The sequence below is a fragment of the Haematobia irritans genome, chromosome 3 (genome assembly GCF_050003625.1).
Source record: "Haematobia irritans isolate KBUSLIRL chromosome 3, ASM5000362v1, whole genome shotgun sequence".
Taxonomy (NCBI): Eukaryota; Metazoa; Arthropoda; class Insecta; order Diptera; family Muscidae; genus Haematobia; species Haematobia irritans.
The window spans coordinates 161,041,431-161,065,044 of NC_134399.1; the positions used below are offsets into that span (position 1 = coordinate 161,041,431).

The 23,614-nt window shown below is 32.2% G+C and overlaps 1 protein-coding gene across 7 annotated transcripts in view; it reads left to right on the forward strand.

The window, feature by feature from the left end:
- The window catches only part of ewg (DNA-binding protein Ewg), a 59,943-nt gene that overhangs the window by 28,635 nt on the left and 7,694 nt on the right, over positions 1-23,614 (forward strand). For 3 of the 7 annotated variants that reach the window (XM_075298942.1, XM_075298943.1, XM_075298944.1), the window contains 4 exons: positions 6,303-6,758; positions 7,142-7,273; positions 7,343-7,487; positions 12,941-14,773. In XM_075298942.1, the coding sequence (XP_075155057.1) occupies positions 6,303-6,758; positions 7,142-7,273; positions 7,343-7,487; positions 12,941-14,403 (2,196 nt within the window). In that variant the 3' untranslated portion in view covers positions 14,404-14,773. Of the gene's footprint in view, positions 1-6,302; positions 6,759-7,141; positions 7,274-7,342; positions 7,488-12,940; positions 14,774-23,614 lie in introns of those variants that run through there. The other 4 variants (XM_075298947.1, XM_075298948.1, XM_075298946.1 and 1 more) reach the window with 4 other exon arrangements.

A 23,614-nucleotide genomic window follows, 5' to 3' on the forward strand; every position in this document is an offset into this window, starting at 1 on the left:
TGTCAAAATTAAATTTTAAAAAAATTCGCGAGCTGTGTTGTTTTCACTATTCTATATTTCCCGATCTAGGGCAGATATCGAATATCTGAAAGAAAGCAGAAAGATATACCTTCAAAAACTACACACAACATAAAATTTTTGAGAAATTGTCCTATCTCGACTTATGGGGTCTTGTCATAAGTCCACAGACACATACCTTGACAAAATTGTCTATATTTTCAATATCATTACAAATTTTAATTTTCGTATTGGGCCATACCCTCAAATTCCATTGTGAGTTAGTTCTCCCTTCTTAAAGAAGTAGTAACATTCCCTTGTTGCTGCAAGCTAAATTGTTAAAACATTTAAAATCTACCCATTTACACAGTCAAGGGATATTTATACACCAAAAAATGTTTGCTAATAGGAGAGATCATAATACAGTGAAACCTCTTAAACGTGTACACTCTGAAAACCGGACACCTCCTAAACATGGACAGTTGTGTGAGGATGTTTGGTATATTAATACATAAACATTAAAATCTCATACATGGACACCTCTCAAAGGTGGACAAAATTTAGGCGACCGTGGATGTCCACCTTTCAGAGGTTTCACTGTATATAATATTGCAAATACTGAAATAAACTTTTAAATTAAAATAATAAAAATAAAAAAACATTATTTTTTCATAATAACCACAAAAAATTAATCAAAAACTTCAATTTTTTTTTAAATTTGGTAGATTTTTGGTAAAACTTTCTTCAAACTTTGGTAGGTGGCAACTGTGCATATAACACATGATGTACCTGTTTATTTTAGTATAGTCTGAGAAGTGGTAGGGGAGCCATAATAAAAATAAAAAAACATTATTTTTTCATAATAACCACAAAAAATTAATCAAAAACTTCCAAAAAATTTTTTTTTTAAATTTGGTAGATTTTTGGTAAAACTTTCTTCAAACTTTGGTAGGTGGCAACTGTGCATATAACACATGATGTACCTGCTTATTTTAGTATAGTCTGAGAAGTGGTAGGGGAACCAGTATTACGGAGTAGAGATAACCCGCTTTTTGTGGGAACTGGGGTAAATTCCATACAACGGATGTATGCTATTATTATACCCTGCGCCACACTGTGGAACAGGGTATCCAGGGTACCCAGAAGGAGACGAGATAGATAAATGGTGTCTTTGGCAATAATGCTCAGGGTGGGTCCCTGAGTCGATCTAGCCATGTCCGTCTGTCCGTGAACACATTTTTGTGATCAAAGTCTAGGTCGCAGTTTAAGTCCAATCGCCTTCAAATTTGACACAAGTATGTGTTTTGGCTCAGAATAGAACCCTATTGATTTTGGAAGAAATCGGTTCAGATTTAGATATAGCTTCCATATATATATTTCGCCCGATATGGACTTATATGGCCCCAGAAGCCAGAGTTTTACCCTAATTTGCTTAAAATTTTGCACAAGAAGAACAAGTAGTACTATAGTCAATCCAATCTTTTACTCCGATTTAATTGAAATTTTGTAGCTATGCGTGCCAAATTTGGTTGAAATGGGTTCAGATTTAGATATGGCTCCCATATATAGCTTTCGCCCGATTTACACTCATATGAGCACAGAGGCCAATTTTTAACTCCGATTTAGTTGAAATTTTGCACAGGGAGTAGAATTAGGATTGTAGCTATGCGTGCCAAATTTGGTTGAAATCGGTTCAGATGTAGATATAGCTCCCATATATAGCTTTCGCCCTATTTACACTCATATGACCACAGAGGCCAATTTTTAACTCCGATTTAGTTGAAATTTTGCACAGGGAGTAGAATTAGCATTGTAGCTATGCGTGCCAAATTTGGTTGAAATCGGTTCAGATTTAGATATATCTCCCATATATAGCTTTCGCCCGATTTACACTCATATGACCGCAGTGGCCAATCTGTTACTCCGATTTAATTGAAATTTTGCACAGGGAGTAGAATTAGCATTGTAGCTATGCGTGCCAAATTTGGTTGAAATCGGTTCAGATTTAGATATAGCTCCCATATATAGCTTTCGCCCGATTTACACTCATATGACCACAGAGGCCAATTTTTAACTCCGATTTAGTTGAAATTTTGCACAGGGAGTAGAATTAGCATTGTAGCTATGCGTGCCAAATTTGGTTGAAATCGGTTCAGATTTAGATATAGCTCCCATATGTTTTTCTGATTTCGACAAAAATGGCCAAAATACCGGCCCCGCCCGACTTTAGACTTTCCTTACTTGTTTTTTACTAACATTGTGTTCCACCCTAGTGCATTAGCCGACTTAAATTTTGAGTCTATAGATTTTCTAGAAGTCTATCAAATTCTGTCCAGATCGAGTGATATTTAAATGTATGTATTTGGGACAAACCTTTATATATTACCCCCAACACGGATGTGATATGGTATCGAAAATTTAGATCTACAAAGTGGTGCAGTGTATAATATAGTCGACTTTAGACGTTCCTTACTTGTTTTTACTAACATAGTGTATAATACCAGGGCATTAGCCGACTTAAAGTTTAAGTCTAAAGATTATAAATTTTGTTCAGATGTAGTTAGATTTAAATGTATGTATTTGGGACAACCACCATTGTATATAGCACCCAACACATTTGACGGATTTGATATAGTATCGAAAATGTGGATTTACAAAGTGGTGCAGGGTATAATATAGTCGGCCCCGCCCGACTTTAGGCTTTCCTTACTTGTTATAAATTTAAAATTTGTATGCGGAGGCGATGTGTATTCCCCATACACATACCAAATTTGTCTACAAGTGATATTAGACAAACAAGGTTCCAACTGCCATTTTGTTCAGTAAGTGGGCTTATGCCGTATTACTATCGTTGCTTCACATAGGCGGTATACACTGAGTACCATCTGCCAATACTACTGAACATTTGCAGGTGGGAAAAAGGGATTTCTTTATCCTATCCTTCGTTTGTCATGTTGCCCACAGACTTATTATTCAGGTCAATTCTTTATATACAATCATGGGCAACTATGAGCTTATATAAAGGTATAAGCCAAAACGGTCTATACTCTAATATACCGCCATATAAATTTGTCTTCTTGAGCATCGAGGGAGAAATTGAGGGCCAATGACCCAAACAAAATACTTCATATACATATATTGACAATCTATCTCAATTCAATCCCATTCAAATCGATCTTCTGGTGTGGCTTTTTAAGAGCTACGGTTTACAGATTGACGATCCTGTGAAATTTACTTATGTCATTCGATAACCACAACATAATCTAACAAAGATCAATATAAATTGCGCTGAAATTCGGTACGTCAATTTCTCCTACAACTCATGGCAAACATTTTCTTTCATTTTCGGTGGTATTTTCCAACAACATGAAGAAAAATTGCGCTGTGGGTTCAAATGTGATATAGCCGAATATATACCTTGCCCATTCTCAGTTCTTATATAACTTTGTCCATCTTGAGCAACGGTGGCTTCAGTTAAATCAACTGTCATATTCTTATGTCCATATATGTAGGGGTTAATAATGTGCCGCTACGAAACTATTGTTTTGCAGAGAGTGGATGGTACCTAAGATACTTCACTTGTTAATAATTCCTCTTTTAAGGTGGGTATTAAGTTCGAGTTTAGCCGCTAAAATCGTAATTTTTTCGCGATTACTTTTCTTTAATAATCCATTTTAAGGAATATAAACTTTGTGAAAATTTGGTTTGGGATATTCCCCATCAAGTTATAATGAAATCTGCGACAAATGTGTATAATTTTATGACGTTTTTACACATTTAGTTTTCACTTTAGTGAAAATTAGCGGCTAAACTCGAACTTAATACTCACCTTTAATTAAAAACAAGTAAGTAAAGTAGAAAGTCGGGCGGGGCCGACTATAACATATAGGTCTGGGAGATAAACCGCAGTTGCATATTTAAGAAAATTAAGGGGTACATGTGTATGGGTGCTTTGTGTCAATCTGACTATAGTCAATGTTGCCACGGAAAATGTTCGGTTTACGCTACAAGGACAAAAAAAAGTTCCCTACTTTCCCATACATTCCCAAACAATTTTCCCTGCTATATTTTTCGTTAAATTTAAAAAAATTTACAAAACAAAAATGATTCTAAGTACCTTATTATCTTAAAACATGAATATGCAACGTATATAACTTAGAATAGAATTCTACCCAAATTAGTTATCTTTTTTGTTAAATCTCTATAAAAATAAAATTTTGGAAAAAGTTTCTATAAACAAATTTTTGTGAGAAATTTTTCTATAGAAATAAAATTTTGACAATAAATTCTATAGAAATAACATTTTGAGAAAAAATTCCACAGAAATAAAATTTTGAGAAAATTTTTTATAAAAATAATATTTAAAAAAAAAATTCTATAGAAGTACAATTTTGACAAAATGTTCTATAGAAATAAAATGTTGACAAAATTCTCTACAGGAATAAAGTTTACCACACATTGTTAAAGATCAAGCTTTGTCGGCGTCTAATTTCCTCCTCTAGAGCAACCAAAATGTAAAAATTATTACAAATTGTGTTGAGTGAAAATGCCCTACATTGTGGCCCTACGTCCCTACAAGACGCTAAGTATTAGAAAAACCCTACATGTAGGCAATTTCCCCTACTTCTAGCAACACTGGCTGTGTTGATATTGCGCCTACGGAGTTAGTATGCCACTAATATTGAGCCCATTATTAAAAAAAGAGAAAATCGTTAAATTAGTGTGGGTAATAAATACAAATTTGTAAAAATCGAGCAATATTCTTATGTAAGAGCTACAAGTACGTATAAATACGATAGGCTAGTAAATTAAAATTTGAAATTTGAGTAACATTGGTTAATAAATAAGAGTACTATGGCCAAATTTGGGAAAATCGAGCGATGCATATATATGGAAGCTATATCTAAATCTGAACCAATTTGCATAATATTTTACGGGTTTGATTAATACCACAAAACATTACCTTGTGCAAGATTTGAGTAAGATCAGTTAAGAAATGAGCCCTGTATGGTCAAACATAAGGTTATTAGGGGCGAATTTTTCAAAATCGGGTGATACATATATGGGAGCTATATCTACATCTGAACCGATTTCGATGAAATTTCGCACATATAGTTAGTACTATAGAGGACTGGATCTAGCCAACTTTTAGTAAGATCGGTTAATAAATAAGGGTTCTATGGCCAAATTTTGGATAATCGGGCTATACATATATATGGGAGCTATATCTAAATCTGAACCGATTTCAATGATTTTTTGCACATATAGTTAGTGCTATAGAAGACTACATTTAGCCAAATTTGGGTAAGATCGGTTGATAAATAAGGGTTTTATGGCCAAATTTAGAAAAATCGGGCGGTACATATATATGGGAGCTATAGCTAAATCTGAACCGATTTCGATGATTTTTTGCACATATAGTTAGTGCTATAGAAGATTACATTTAGCCAACTTTGGGTAAGATCAGTTGATAAATAAAGGTTTTGTGGCCAAATTTGGGAAAATCGGGCGATACATATATATGAGAGCTATATCTAAATCTGAACCGATTTGGATGAAATTTTGCATACTTGAAGGGCGATGGAAAAGATTACCTTTTGCCAACTTTGGTGACGATCCGTTTGAAAAAACGCGCAACGTGACCCCATTTGTCGAAATCAGGCGATACATATATATGGGAGCTATATCTAAATTTGATCCGATTTCTTCCAAATTCAATAGCGTTCGTCCTTGTGCCCAAAAAACCTGTACCAAATTTCATCAAAATCGGTTAATAATTGCGACCGGAATCCTGTGAACAACAAATACACGGACAGACGGACGGACGGACACCAAGCGCTAGATCGACTCAGGAGGTGATTCTGAGTCGATCGGTATATATTTTATGGGGTCTAAAATCAATATTTCTGGTAGGCACATTTTTTGGCCGATCAAACTTATTATACCCTGACCACTATGTGGTTTAGGGTATAAAAATTAAACTGCTATGGATAATAAATTTATTTTAAGATTTTTTTGTATGTTGACATTAGTCTCTGTAAAATACAGCGATCATTATCAAATGTGTTTCTGGGTCAATGAATTATTTTCCTAATATTTAAATTGTTGGGGTTTGTCCTAATATTTAAATATTTGGGGTTAAAAAAAAACAATATTTGAATATAATGCAAATGCCTATGAACAAGCAAACAGACAAATATCACAGCTGGTGGACGAAGATACATTCCAGTCCGTTTTACTGACATTACAAAAAAATGTCCACTACTCTTACTCATTTCCATTCCATTATAAACTATTTTTTTTAGCAACAAGTTAATGTGGTCAAGATTAATAGTTCGGGTACAGTGATTACAACAACAAATCCCCATAATCCGAATAATCCAGGACCCACAATAATACAAAGTACGAATGACCAACATATAACCACAACAGCCAGATTACCAGCCTCAACGAAAATTGAATTGTGTCCAGCACCGATGGCTCAAATAACACAAACACATCATCAGCCGCATCAGCAACAGCAAGTGCATCAACAACAAGTACAAGTTCAGCATCAGCATCAGCAGCAGCAACAGCAACAGCAACAGCAAGTACAGCACCAACAACAAGTTCAGCAACAGCAACAAGTACATCAACAACAACAAGTGCAACAGCAACAACAAGTTCATCAGCAGCAACAAGTACATGCCACAACGAATGCTGCTCAGACCATATCAAATGCTCAAGTTTGCATAGAACCAATGACTTTGGGCGATGTGGATGTTCGTAAACCCAACTATTTACAAAAATTATTGAATTGTTCCTTTTTTTAAATTGCTGCTTTGATGATCTGAGTTATCTTTTTTTACACCATTTTATTTTTGTTCGGATTTGCTTTGCGTTGTTTTTTTTCCTTCTTTTGTACGTTGTTTTTCGATTTTGTTTTATTGCTAAATAAAATCTCAGTTGAGATTTTAATACTCTACTGTGGAGTTGCATTCGATATTTTTATTTGTTGTTGTAACTATTCATGATTTTTTTCTTCTAACATTCTTGTTTCTTGGCTTACGTATTTTGTTTTTATTTTTTATAGCTTTTTAAATCCACTTTCTTGAGATGATATTTTTAACAATCCTACTTTTTTTATTGTCCTCTTATTTTATAGTACACCACACAAACCGTTTTATCTACAATACAAAATGCTGATGGCACAGTTTCTCTAATTCAAGTTGATCCAAATAACCCTATAATAACATTACCTGATGGTACAACGGCTCAAGTCCAGGGGGTTGCTACGGTATGTTGTCATAATGGGTCATTCACTGCGTTTCTTTTCACTTAATTTTTTCTTGCAATTTTATTACAGCTGCATCAAGGTGAAGGCGGTGCCACCATACAAACTGTACAAAGTCTAGGAGATGTTAATGGACATGAAAATATGACAGTTGATTTAACTGAAGCCACCGTTGCTCAAGATGGACAAATTTATATAACAACTGAGGATGGACAAGGTATGTACATAACTGTGAGACGTTTATTTTAAATATGGGATTTTCATTTAACTTTAAAGATTTTGTTACTATGTTGCGCTTTAGATTAATTCTCATATAAAGAATAAAAATCCTTTATGTATTTAAGTCCTCGGCTAGTTTTAACTGTATCTCAATTTCGAGTACTGGGACTTTAAATGAAAATGTCTACAAACCTAAAATTTCGTTATATGATATTTTCCAGTTCTAATCCATTGGTTTTGTTTATAAAACATCAAAGCAACATGGTTCAGGGGCAACACTACAAATGTTCGATTTCTTCTTTTTTTTGACGGCTCAAACTTGTAATAAGCGTTTTTATTTGTGATGGAGACCATAGTCTTTTGCAGATGTGCAATTTCCATTCAGCACTCATGGATAAGAGAGAAGTTTACCTCATGCTCCATTTGTAAGAATCAACTTGACGAAGAATACTTTTTAAACTTGCCCAAAGTTATGTCCCCAGACCATAGCCACAGGCTAATATGGGGTTCGAGAGCCTGTTATAGACAAAGTTAACCCTCAAGGTTCAATATCTTTTATTTTTACGGCTCAAAATCAATAGTGCGCGTTCTGTCTTGAACTTGTTAGCCGACCTTTTAATCATATTGGTCCCTCTACTTCACTAGGTTTATTGATGCTTATACGCTGTAAGTGGGAATACCTTACACAAGTCGTAACATGGGAGAGACCTTTTTAAACTTTGAGAAAATATTCCAAATATCTTCTTCCTTGAAAATGCTTTGTCTCCAGACAATTTGTTCGGTTTGGTGATCGGAGTGTACAACTGTGAGATTTTTTAGAAAGTGAACTGTAGATTAATGTTTGTCTCACAAGTTGTAATAGTAAATTTCCCAAACATGAAATAAAAAAAATGCAAATGAATTTCAAATTAAGATGGTGTTGGTTTATTGATGAATGAAGTCGTTGACTCTTACCGCTTCGGTCTCTGATGCTCAAGTTGGTTTGCGCCTCAGAGACAAGAGCCATTAAAATAGTGTTTTTTTAGCTAATTGGTTTATTTTGTGAAACAGAGTTTAACACAGAGGCTCGAATGAATTCAAGTTGTATTTGATTTTGTGCTTCTGGAGAGCGATTATTGCATTTGTTTAGTGTCAACAAATTTATAATTTTCCCAAGATCAAAAATTAATTCTTTACCCCAGGTGGGACTCTCCCAAAAAAAACGGTTCCAAAAAAACCGCATACCAAACACGGTTCCAAAAAAAACGCATACAAAAAAAACCGTTTCCAAAAAACGCATACCAAAAAAAACGCATATCAAAAAAAAAAAAAACGGTTCCAAAAAAACCGCATACCAAAAAAATCACCAACTACCAATGATCAAAAATGTATTGAGGTCGTTATCTATGGCCAATATATAACAGAAATTAGAGAAAGAAGACTTGAAGGCCATTAAATCGGAGTGTGGAGGTCTTAAAACTCTTTTGCATAACGCTTTCGGTTGCCACTACCTACCAAATGTATTTGTTGTTTATTTCTCGCTAAAGCACTGAATACGACATTTGTTTATCAAATGCGACTAAGTGCGACTTTGTTCATAGATCAAATGCAGTATAAAACTGTCATACGTGTATTTAAAATTACAAAAATAACGGGTATCTCATAGTTTTTTTATACCCACCACCATAGAATGGTGACGGGGGTATAATAAGTTTGTCATTCCGTTTGTAACATATATCGATGTATATATTCTTGATCAGGGAGAAATTCTAAGACGATATAAGCATGTCCGTCTGTCCGTCTGTTGTAATCACGCTACATCCTTCAATACTGGCGCTATCGTCCTGAAATTTGGCACAGATTCGTTTTTTGTTTTCAGGTAGGTCAAGCTCGAAGATGGGCTATATTGGTCCAAGTTTTGATACAGTCCCCATATAAACCGACCTCCTGATTTGGGGTCTTGGACTTTAGTTTTTATCCAATTTGCCTGAAATTTGAAATCTAGAAATATTTTAGGACCATCAAAAGGTGTACCGCAAATGGTGCCTATCGGTCCATGTTTTGGTATATCGCCCGTATGGACCGATTTCCCGTTTTTGCTTCTTGAGCGTCTAGAAAGTGTATTTTCTATCCGATTTGCCAGAAATTGGAAATCTAGAGCTAGGACCATAAAGAGGTGTGCCGAAAATGGTGAGTACCGGTCCATGTTTTGATATAGCCCCCATATAGACCGATCTCTCGATTTTACTTCTTGGGCTTCCAGAAACCGTAGTTTTTATCCAATTGAAATTGGAAATCTAGAGGTATTCTGGGACCATAAAGGGGTGCGCCGAATATATCGAGTATCGGTACAGTTTTTTATATAGCCTATGAATAAAGTACAATTCAAGTTATGATGTGCCGAAAATGGTGATTATCGGACCCTGTTTCGATATAGCCCGCATATAGACCGATCTCCAGATTTACTTCTTGGGCTTCTAGAATCCGTAGTTTTCTCCAGATTTACTTCTTGGGCTTCTAGAATCCGTAGTTTTTATCCGATTTGCCTGAAATTGGAAATCTAGAGGTATTCTAGGACCATAAAGGGGTGTGCCGAATATATCGAGTATCGGTACAGTTTTTTATATAGTCTATGAATAAAGTACAATTCAAGTTATGACAATGTGAGAACATATGCGTGTATATAATAAGTATAAATATGTATATAAGATAGTATAAAAATAAATTAATTAATAATATGAAATATGACAAAACATTTTAGGTTCCCAATATAATTAAAATAAGACAAAATAAGAAAAGATTATTTACTAAACCAACCACAACAAAGCAACACTACTAACATGAGGTTGGATAACATTCATGTAGGGATCCAAGCTGATCGCGTAATCTCTTTCGATAAGTCGAATCAGAAATCGAGAAATCCTTTAAGTTAGTAGGAAGACAATTATATGATCTGGTGATTCTAGACTGAAATGACTTGTCCATATAACCTCTGGCAAGCGCCATAACAATCTGATTTCGCTGCGAGCGGCCAAAAGAAAATAAGTGCACTAGAAATCGAGGTGACTGAGCACTGAAAAATCTTGTGCAAAAGAACAAGTAAACTGAAGTCAATAAACCTAGAAAATTGGCACCCAAGGAACTCCTGGACATGAGGAGAAATATGGTCATATCGACGAAGTGAATATAGATAACGGACTATTCTATGAATTGCTAGTTTAACCTCCCTTATGTTACCAGCATTTGTGCCACAAAATACCTCACAAAATACCGAATTTTTTGCTGGGATATGAAAAATTTCCAAAAAAAAAGTTCGGCTTTGGATTTATGTAGGTTCCGTACACAAAACAAAAAAAAATTAACTTATAATGTCACCAAACCCTTAGTTAACAACTGACTTAAAAGAAATTTGTTTTATTTTTTAAATTTCGTATGAAAAATTACAATAGTTACTATAACTCATTATGAATTTTCGATTGGATTTAAACATAATTTTAATTGTATTGACAATCAAATTAATTGATATTTTTTTGTGTGAATTTACTTTCAATAATTTCAACGGAACTATATAAACTCTCTGATATATCAGAACCCCCAAATCGTAAATACTGTTTTAATGTGTGCACCACACTCAAGGTTTCTGTCCTAGTTGGAATTTTGATTGGCTCATCTTCGTCATCTGGTTCATTATCGCTGTGAGTTTCATCATTTTCTTTTGTGTTCTCCATTATTTCTCTCAATGAAGGCTCTTCTGATGTCACAACGTTGTCATCGACATTTACGAACTCATCCCAGTCCTGGTTTGAACTCGAACTCATCCCAAACTGGTTTGAATATTTCTTCTTTGTCATTTGCACCTCTGTTTGGGATAGTCGAAAACAAACTCTGTGATTCCCCGCAGTATATGTTTCTTTATTTAGTATTGGCTTACGACAAAAATTGGAATGAAAAAAATAAAAATTAGTACACAGAACTTACATCGTCGTTATAACCGAATGTCCATTCAAAAGCAGACGTGCAAATTGGTTGAGGGCGCTATAAATGAGTTCTACTGTATATTCATTTAAAAACGAGCTTATATTTAAGAGGGCGTGCAATCGTAAATTAAGACTTGGATAATCAATAATTTCAGCATTAGTTGAGAGTACAAATAAGAAAGGAACACATAATTCTTCAACGAAATAATTCTTCAAAAAAGTGTATTTTTGCTTTTAGCGATATACCAATTCCTTTGAAAATAATTTTTGCGGGCTAATTATAAATTCATTCATTAAAAAGAATTCCTTTGGTTTTAGAGATTCATTTGATTTGAAAAAAAGTTTCATTTGAAATGGAAAAAGGTTTCATTTGATTTGAAAAAGGTTTCATTTGATTTGAAAAAGGTTTCATTTGAAGTGAAAATGCTATAGTTTCTTATAAATCCAGAATCTGATCTAGTCTTCATATGTAGAATCATTAAATTTATCTTCGGGAAGCTTATTGGTTGAAATGATCTGCTGTCACCAAATCCTCTGAAATTCTATATATGATCAAGTAACCCGCTACGGCGAAGAGTTTTCAAAGTAAACTTTTATATTTGATCTATGGTGGTGGGTATTCAAGATTCGGCCCGGCCGAACTTACTACTGTATGTACTTGTTGACTTTAAACAAGTGACCCCATATGGGGACAGAGAGTGGTAATGGGTTAATAATTCTGAAAAAATCTTGTAAATTAATCATTAAATTTGTTGACTTTTTGTATCTTGACTATAAAGCAAAAAGCGTTCAAATGTAGTACATGTTTTTCAACACTTCTTTAAGCTGTCGTCAACACGGTTTTTAAGTATTTCTGTAAGATATGAAGAAAAAAGCTGAAAACGTATAAATCAAAATTTGTTTCCTAGAATTAAGTACGGAAAACTCAAATTTAAAAGAGGATTGTGTCTTACCGAATCGTGTCTTTATTTAAATTGTCCGCTTCTTTGGCTCGGAATCAATACCAAAATCATTAGTGTAAAGACAAACCAGGCATCGTTTTTTTCAGTGTATTTAATTCTTGCTATGATATTGGGAGCCACCGTGGTGCAATAGTTAGCATGCCCGCCTTGCATACACAAGGTCGTGGCTTCGATTCCTGCTTCGACCTCAGTAATGCTGGTGACATTTCTGAGGGTTTCAAAGCTTCTCTAAGTGGTTTCACTGCAATGTGAAACGCCGTTCGGACTCGGCTATAAAAAGGAGGTCCCTTGTCATTGAGCTTAACATGGAATCGGGCAGCACTCAGTGATAAGAGAGAAGTTCACCAATGTGGTATCACAATGGACTGAATAGTCTAAGTGAGCCTGATACATCGGGCTGCCACCTAACCTAACCTATGATATTGACAAAACTAAATCCTAATATAATTTTGTTAATATATTCCAATATAGTTTATCGATTTCTTTGGTAACACATGAATGTAAACTTATTCGTTTTTTTATTTCTTTTCCAGGTTATCCCGTGTCAGTTAGCAACATGATCACCGTTCCCGTTTCAGCATCCATGTATCAATCGATGATGGCAAACATTCAACAGATTCATACAAATAGTGATGGCACAGTGTGTATAACACCAATGCAGGTAGATGCTTCTAATCAAAATAATAGTAATAATAGCAATAGTGATAATAATAGAAATGACTCAAATGGAGGGGATAATGGTGGTAATAATAACACCGCCAGCCATAGTAGTAGTAATGGCAATGTTTCAAATAATAATAATAATAATAATAATGCTACGATCATTGCAACAACGGGTCCAGGACCACATCAGCAATATCAATGTTATTCAATAATGGCGGCAACACCAATGGCCACAGCGGCAGCACAACGTTTATTAGTAAATTCGGGATTGAGTCAAGCTCATGCTTTGGTGCAAAGTTTAAATCTTAATGCCAATAATATCAGCAACAATACCACCACCACCAATAATAATAATAATAGTAGCGATAATAACAGTGATAATAGTAGTAGTAGTAGTGGTAATAATAATAATAACAACAATAATAGTAATATTAGTACAAATAATAATAACAATATACGTTGCCAAATAATAAATGCCTCTAGTTTAGTAGCAACACAAAACCCTTCTTCTAGTCAACATCAAGTGCCCCAACAACATCCCCAGCATTTGCAACACCATCAGGCCTCTTTCATAAATCAACAAAGTTTAACAAATGTTTTACAAAATGCAACGGCAAAAGTTTTTATTGCCACAAATCCAGGCCATTTAAATTTAACAGCAAATATTCTTAATAATAGCAACAACAACAATAATAATGATGCAACAACTACAAATAATAACAACAATAATAATGTTAGCAATATCAAAATTGCTACAGCCCTACCAATAGTTGTTGCAACAACAGGAGTTCCCAACAATTCCCATCATCATCTATTTGCAGCTGGTACAAAACATCGAAGTCGCAGTCACCATAGTGCTTTTGGCCAACATCATCATCATCATCATCATAGTAGTAGCGATAGTAATAATAATAATAACAGCAACAACAATAACCAGAGTCATATGAAATCCGGCCATAAACGTCGTAAACATAATAATTTACCTAAAGTGATTAAAATTGAAGATGAGGAGTTATGTGGCAATACGGCAATTGAAACGGAAAACTCATCTTTGATGCATAGCACAAGCAACAATAGCGATGATGGTTCTGGTGGTGGTGGTGGCATCATCAACACCTCTGCAACAAATGCCGAAGGCCTCTTAAATATCCAAATTGTCGAAAGGCCATCTGATGTAGGTGATGGTGGTGTTGGAGATGGTGTTGACAATGATGGAAATGCAAATGATGGAAATGTTGTAGGTGTTTGTCGTGTTGGTAGTATTCGCCTGGGCAATCGTCTTCTCAGTGTTGATGTTTCGAAAACTATTAAAATTGAGTCAATAGATAATTAATTGCAATTGATAAAAAAAAAAAACAAATAGGAGATATCGCAAAGAATTTTTAAGACAGAAAATTTCGATAGAATATTGGAAATTTTTTCCCAGAGTCTTTATGCCTGGTAAACATCCAAAACAAAGCGTTTTTATTTTTTGGAAATAAACATCTGTGAGACATCATTATCGGTAAACGAAAATTCTAGTAAAAAAGGGCACTAAAACTAATTTAATTAAATAATTAATTTAATTAGAGGGTACAAATTATACTTAAATGAAGCATACAGATTTACTACTTAATATGTATTTCCCACAAAATATTTTCTGAATTTTTAAAAAATTTAAATGCGCTCATTTTAAACTTCGTATGACACTAAAGACATTTTTGCAATTTTGAACTCCCATTTTCAATCTACGAAATTTTATTTAACAAATTAAAAAAAAAATTTTATTTAACAAATTAAATTAAAATTTATTTTTTTAAATTTGTTGAAAAATATTTTCTATTTTTGTGAAATGAAATAGGCATTTTTGATAATGTTTAGTTACGATTTTCTAAAGTAAAAGTACAGAGGAACGAAGGATACACCCAAAGAAATTTGTTAGAGGAAACAGCAGAAAAGTCTGCTAAAACAGCAAAAAGTCTGCTGAAAAAGGCAATATTGTCACTGTTTGCTGAAACAGCAAACATTGTCTGATATTTTTTAAGCTCGATTATACTAAAACATGTTTTAGTTTGGCTGTCAACTTAGGGGCTATCGTGACACAATTTTTTATGAATATCTAGGGTGAGTGCAGCAAATGTGGTATACCCATTTGTTTTTCGATAGCAAAATTTTTTGTTTTTCTCCGACGAGGATAAGGTGTTACCACATTCATTTTACTAGTGTTAGTCATCCACGCCACTATGAGCGAAAAATAAGAAACCCATAATTTCGGATATATTTGCGAATTTATTAAAAAACACATTTAGCACGAATTCATAAAATTTGCAGGTAATGTGGTACACCATAATGTAGATTAAAAAAAAAATAAATGCAATATATGTATCGCAATTGCATACATTTTATGCTTATTTAGTACTCGTCAGTTATTTACATCCAAAAATTAACAAGTATATACGGCTGTAAGTTCGGCCAGGCTGAATCTTATGTACCCTTCCCCAAAAGGGGAAGCAAAATTCATGGTTGTTGGATACCATATACTAACATCACGTACCGAATTTCAAGCGAATCGGATGAATTTTGCTCTTCCAAGGGGCTTCGGAGGTCAAATCTGGGGATCGGTTTATATGGGGGCTATATTTCAGCCGGATCGGATGAAATTTGCTTCTCTTAGAGGCTCCGCAAGCCAAATCGGGGGATCGGTTTATATGGGGGCTATATATAATTATGGACCGATGTGGACCAATTTTTGCATGATTGTTAGAGATCATATGCTGACACCATGTACCAAATTTCAGCCGGATCGGATGAATAATAACAACTACTTGTGCCAAGTTTCAAGTCGATAGCTTGTTTCGTTCGGAAGTTAGCGTGATTTCAACAGACGGACGGAAGGACGGACATGCTCAGATCGACTCAGAATTTCACCACAACCCAGAATATATATACTTTATGGGGTCTTAGGGCAATATTTCGATGTGTTACAAACGGAATGACAAAGTTAATATACCCCCATCCTATGGTGGAGGTAATAAATTGAAAATATACCTTCACACAAAACGAAATGATTAAGGACCACAAAAAAAAAAAAAACAAAAACATTCAAGCACAGGTAAATGTGATTTTTTTCAACTGGCACAGAGAAAGAGTTGCAAACATCAAACTGATCTTTGATTTCCCTCTGACAGCCACAATCTATTCAGCTTGATTTAGTTATTCGTATGTTTTTAGATAGAGAAAAAAGCTACTATACCACATTACCAGCCTTTATCACATTTGCTGCACTCACTCTATAATATTTACTCAAAAACCTGAATATATTTATCAAATTGAGGCATAATAGTAAACAAAATGTTCGCATTTAGGAGTTTGTACGTATATTACAGTGCAAAAATATACCCAAAACTACCTTTTGTTCTTAAATATGCTTCGGGGCAAAATTTATAACGTAAAAATTTTATAATTTGTTGTTCATTAGATCCTGAAATACAAAAATATAACAGCAGACATCGACTGCTGTTTTCAGCTGACTTTTTTTTATAAGTGAATCCACTAGGAAGGAAAATTTTGGTTAATTTTAGGAAGATTGAACTACACTATACATTACAACGGCAGAAGTCACGCCAATTTTACAAAAATCAGTAAATGTTTTTCGACAAATTCAAGAAAATTTATTACACATAATTATTTTTTTCTCTTTTTAAAGAAAATGTCGAAGTTTGAAGGAAAAGAATTAAAAATTGCAAAAATATCTTTAGTACCATACGAAATTCATGATGGGCGAATTATTGGTAAAATTTACAAATTTTAAGAAATTCTGAGCTATATGTCTTCTGCACGAATTTAGTAAATTTTTATGCTTCATTTGTGTATAATTTTTCGCCATTTTTATACCCACCACCATAAAATGGTGACGGGGGTATAATTAGTTTGTCATTCCGTTTGTAACACATCGAAATATCGATTTCCGACTATATAAAGTATATATATTCTTGATCAGGGAGAATTTCTAAGACGATATAAGCATGTCCGTCTGTCCGTCTGTCTGTCTGTCTGTCTGTCTGTCTGTCTGTCTGTTGTAATCACGCTACAGCCTTCAATAATGGCGCTATCGTCCCGAAATTTGGCACAGATTCGTTTTTTGTTTGCAGGCAGGTCAAGTTCGAAGATGGGCTATATCGGTCCAAGTTTTGATATAGTCCCCATATAAACCGAACTCCCTATTTGGGGTCTTGGGCCTATAAAAACCGTAGTTTTTTATCAGATTTGCCTGGAATTGGAAATCTAGAGGTATTTTGGAACCATAAAGAGGTGTGTCGAAAATGGTCCGTATCGGCCCATGTTTTGGTATAGCCCCCATATATACCGATCTCCCGATTTTGCTTCTTGGGCGTCTAGAAACTATATTTACCATCCGATTTGCCTGAAATTGGAAATATAGAGGTACTTTGGAACCATAAAGGTGTGTCGAAAATGGTTCGTATCGGTCCATGTTTTGGTATAGCCCCCATATAGACCGATCTCCCGATTTTGCTTCTTGGGCGTCTAGAAACTATATTTACCATCCGATTTGCCTGAAATTGGAAATATAGAGGTACTTTGGAACCATAAAGAGGTGTGTCGAAAATGGTCCGTATCGGTCCATGTTTTGGTATAGCCCCCATATAGACCGATCTCCCGATTTTACTTCTTGGGCGTCTAGAAACAGTATTTTCTATCCGATTTGTATGAAATTGAAAATCTAGAGGTATTTTGCGACCATAAAGTGGTGAGTCGAAAATGGTCCGTATCGGTCCACGTTTTGATATAGCCCCCATATAAACCAACCTCCCGATTTGGAGTCTTGGGCCTATAAAAACCGTAGTTTTTATCCAATTTGCCTGAAATTGAAAATATAGAGGTATTTGAGGACCATAAAAAGGTATGCCGAAAATGGTTCCTATCGGTTCATGTTTTGGTATAGCCCCCATATAGACCGAAAATGGTCCGTATCGGGATCTCCCGATTTTGCTTCTAGGTCTTCTACAAACTATATTTACCATCCGATTTGCCTGAAATTGGAAATCAAGAGATATTTGAGGACCATAAAAAGGTGTGCCAGAATCCAGAATCTGATTTGGTCTTCATAGGTAAAATCTTTAAAGTTTGTCTTCGGGAGCTGACTTGCTTGGAAGAAGATTTGTCATCAAACCCCATACAATTCTATATATTATCAAGTACCCCTTACGACGAAGAGTTTTCAAAGTAAACTAATATATTAGATTTATGGTGGTGGATATTTAAGATTCGGCCCGGCCGAATTTACTACTTTGTATACTTGTTTTAGTTCATTTGGCCACCACTGTGGTATCACAATGGATTGAATAGTCTAAGTGAGGCTGAAGTATCGGGCTGCCACTATACTTACCTAACGTACGCAAAAGACTACGCAGTGACCCAAAAAATCACTTATCCTAGCCAGAGTAGTAGTCGATGAGAGAAGGAAAGTAATTTCTGGAGTTTGCTAGATTGGTTGCTGTTCGTTTTTTAAGAGCCTCTTTAGTTATTTCCCCAAATGGGATTTTGAGCACATTCTTGCAATTTTCTTCTATTTTTCGCATGTCCATAACTCGAAAAATGCTGTGAAAAATTGACTACTATTTTCACCGATTATTAAAGTCAAGAAAAATTTCCCTAAACGTAATAATGTCATGAACGGAAATAGAATTAAGTTGGTTTTAGTGCTATATACACAGAAAAAAATATCACCAAAATATTCCCAATTAAAAAGTTGATTGAAGTTGAAAACTTTTTCAATTAAAAAAATTAACCTTTTAATCAAACTAGAAACATTAACCCCCATTTCCATAAGGCTCCGTTAGTGTTCCGTTAATTAACCAACTTTTAACCCGTATTATAGACGAAGCTGTCATCCTGCCTTTATATTCCATAGGCCAGTTAGGAACTTAACTGACGAAAAAATTTCAGTTAAAGTTAACCGAAGAGAAGATGTTTGCAATTTACTTTCTGTTAACTGCCAGTTAAAGCCTAACGGAGCTACATGAAAATGGCCGTAAGTCAATTAAGTTAATGATTGAGAGTTTTTAACTAAAAAATGGAATGGAATCAAAATTAAAAATAGTTATTGAAATATAGTATAGCGATTAAAAATAGTTTCGTTTTTAATTGAAAAATTAATTTAATTTTGCAATAAACGTCAATTAAAAATTTAATTGAATTAATTAAAAAATTAATTGAAATTTGCTAATGAAATCAATTAATTTTTTAATCAAGTATTTTTTGGATGCTCAATTAAAACTGTGATTGATACTATCATTTTCGTGATTGAAGACATTTCAATTAAAAAATTAATTGGATCAATTAATTTTGTGATTGAATCAACTAGAAAATTTTTTGTGTGTAGGGTTTACTTTTTTTTGAGTTTATATTTTTCCCTTAATTGTTTTGTAAAATTTTCAATAGTTCAAGAGCTGCACACAAAAAAATTTTGTTCGGATTCAATCACGAAATTAATTGATCCAATTAATTCTCTAATTGAAATGTCTTCAATCACGAAAATTATAGTATCAATCACAGTTTTAATTGGAATTAAAAAAAATGCTTGATTAAAAAATTAATTGATTTTATTAGCAATTTTCAATTAATTCTTTTATTGATTCAATTAAAAATTTAATTGATGTTGAATGCAAAATTCAATTAATTTTTTCCATTAAAAACGTAACTATTTTCAATTACTTTCTTAACTGTCTTACAGCCATTTTCTTGTGCTCCGTTAGGCTTTAACTGCCAGTTAACAGAAAGAAAAATGAAAATATCTTTTCTCCGGTTAACTTTCAACTGAAAAAATTTCAGCAGTTAAGTTTCTAGCTGACATATGCAAGATGACAGATATGTAGATATCACGGTATAAAAGTTCGTTAGCTAACGTAGCACTAACGGAGCTTCATGAAAATGGCGGTTAGTGTTTTAATTTGATTAAAAGTGGATAGTTTGATATAAATTTTTAGTTAAAAATTAAAAAAAAATGTCGACCACCTTTTTTAAGTGACTTAGTCTTCCGAGTTTGATTAAAAAGTTAATTGTATCAATTAATTTATTAATTGAAAAAATTTTCGACTTCAATCAACTTTTTAATTGGAAATATTTTGGTGATCTTTTTTTCTGTGTGTAGTCGAAAAACGGAAAAAATAGAAGAACATTTCAAACATACTGCTCAAAATCGAATTTGCCGAAAGAACTATAGAGACTTGTTTTATTAAAGTGAAGAAAATTTTCTCAAAACAGGGTTCACTTTTTTTGAGTGTAAATATGTTCCCTTTACAAATCGGATGACCACCTCAATGTGTGATCTTTGATTCTCCTTACTGGTATTAATAATTGACATACGTAAATTATGACGTATTATTATTGCTGATCTAATGATGTTAATAATGTGAAAATATTTCCAAATTAAAACAAAAAAATAAAAAAAGAACGAAAATTCATTTTGCATATCTCCTCCTCAAATCCTTAGAATTTCGGATAACTACTTGCCCTCTTTATAGCATTAAAGTAATATGTATATCTTTTAGAAATATCCTCTTATCTTTTACTACTTAACAAATTCGTTTGTATTTCCATGTTGGAAATTCATGTATATAGCGTCTTATCAAAGTTTCGACTTGATTAGCAAGTGTTTTAAGTAGACTAACTTAATTTTTTGTTATCATTAATATAATCGTCAACATTTTTATAATTAGATTATATACCAAAAATCAATTTAAGTTTTGTATATGATAGCCATACTTTGCCATCATCAAACATAGTTACATTTGTGTCATTAACATAATCATTATCATTATCGTCATCTAGTCACCAAAGATTTTTGCCAAAAATTAAATGTGGGCTTTAGGGAATATTGAAAAAATTCTCTCTTTCTCTCATTCTCTATTGCCCCCCTCCCTAATTAAAAAGTTTTTCGTAATTATGAAAAATTCAAAGCTATTATCGAATCTTAAAGTTTGATTTTTAACTAATTGGTAATTTGAAATTGTCTATGCTGGTGTATAGGAAGTAAATGTAACAGCAAAAAGGATAATAACAAATATAATCATAAGAATCCTTTCCGTTCATAAACTACACGCAAAGGATATTGACAAATTTTGCCTTTAGAGAACTTAGACTAAACATTATTTTCGGAATAAAATATTTTTTTCGTGTAGTCCATTTAGAGTATAGTAATTTTTAATAATGAAATATTTATGCTAATCTAATTGGCAAAATTTTCCCATTAAAATTTAATAAGACTTTATTGGGTTTTACTTTCGTTGGAAATGAAAACTTATTCATTTAAAAGTATTTCAAGGACATAGTATGTTAGATATTTTGAAAATTACGAAGTGGGGGTTCAGTTTATTGGGTATGTGAGAAAGTAGTCATAAGGAATTGTGAATCCAAACTGGAAATTCGAATTATCTAGGTAATCATCATTAGAGGTATTTTGGGGGGAAAATTAAGAAAATTTAAATTAATAACGCTGAAAAAAGTTTGCCCGATTTCAACGATTTTGCATAAATAAGTGTAATGCATGAAATATTCAAAGCAATAAGGATCGTTAAAATTTCATGATTTTAGCTACCCTCACGACTTTAAATGCGCTTAGGATTTTAATTCTTGCCATGGTGAGGTTCACGGTTCACAGTTTTATTTCCTATAAAAATAAAATGTTCACAAAATTTTCTATGGAAATAAAATTTAGACAAAATTTTCTATGGAATTAAAATTTTGACAAAATTTTCCATAGAAATAAAATTTTGACAAATTTTTCTATAGAAATAAAATTTTAACAAAATTTTCTATATAAATAGAATTATGACAAAATTTTCTATAGAAATACAATTTTGACAAAATTTCCTATAAAAATAAAATTTTGACAAAATTTTCATTAGAAATAAAATTTTGAGAAAATTTTCTAAATAAATAAAATTTTGAGAAAATTTTCTAAAGAAATAAAATTTTGACAAAATTTTCTAAAGCAATAAAATTTGGACAAAATTTTCTATAGAAATAAAATTTTCTATAGAAATAAAATTTAAACAAAATTTTCTATTTAAATAAAATTTTGACAAAATATTCTATAGAAATAAAATGTTGACAAAATTTTCTATAGAAATAAAATTTTGAGAAAATATTCTTTAGTAATAAAATTTTGAGAAAATTTTCTATAGAAATAAATTTTTATCTAGATTTTCTATAGCAATAAAATTTTGACAACATTTTCTATAGAAATAAAATGTTGACACAATTTTCTATAGAAATAAAATTTTGAGAAATGTTTCTTTAGAAATAAAATTTTGACAGAATTTTCCATAGAAATAAAATTTGACAAAATTTTCGATAGAAGTAAACTGTTGACAATTTTTGACAAATTTTTCTATAGAAATAAAATTTTCACAAAATTTTCTATGGAAATAATATTTAGACAAAAATTTCCATAGAAATAAAATTTTGACAAAATTTTCTATAGAAATAAAATTTTGACAAAATTTTCTATAGAAATAAAATTTTGACAAAATTTTCTATAGAAATAAAACTTTGAGAAAATATTCTATAGAAACAAAATTTTGACAAAATTTTCTATAGAAATAAAATTTTGACAAAATTTTCTATAGAAATAAAATTTTGACAAAATTTGCTATAGTAATAAAATTTGGACAAAATTTTCTATAGAAATAAAATTTTGACAAAATTTTCTATAGAAATAAAAATTTCTATAGTAATAAAATTTTGACAAAATTTGCTATAGTAATAAAATTTGGACAAAATTTTCTTAAGAAATAAAATTTTGACAAAATTTTCTATAGAAATAAAATTTTGAGAAATGTTTCTTTAGAAATAAAATTTTGAGAAAATTTTTTATGGAAATAAATTTTTATCTAGATTTTCTATAGCAATAAAATTTTGACAACATTTTCTATAGAAATAAAATTTTGACAAAATTTTCCATAGAAATAAAATTTTGACAAATTTTTCCATAGAAATAAAATTTTGACAAAATTTTCTATAAATAATCTATAGAAATACATTTTTGACAAAATTGTCTATAGAAATAACATTTTGAGAAAAATTTCTATAGAAATAAATTTTTTACAAAATTTGCTATAGTAATAAAATTTGGACAAAATTTTCTATAGAAATAAAATTTTTGACAAAATTTTCTATAGAAATAAAATTTTCACAAAATTTTCTATAAAATAGAATTTTGACAAAATTTTCCATAGAAATACACTTTTGACCAAATTTTCTATAGAAATATTATTTTGAGAAAATTTTCATAACAAATACAATTTTCTATAGAAATAAAATTTTAACAAAAGTTTCTATAGAAATAAAATGTTGACAAAATTTTCTATAGAAATAAAATTTTGACAAAATTTTCTATATAAATAAAATTTTTGACAAAATATTCTATTGAAATAAAATTTTGACAAAATTTGCTATAGTAATTAAATTTTGACAAAATTTTCTATAGAAATAATATTTTGACAAAATTTTTTTATGGAAATAAAATTTTAATAAAATTTTCT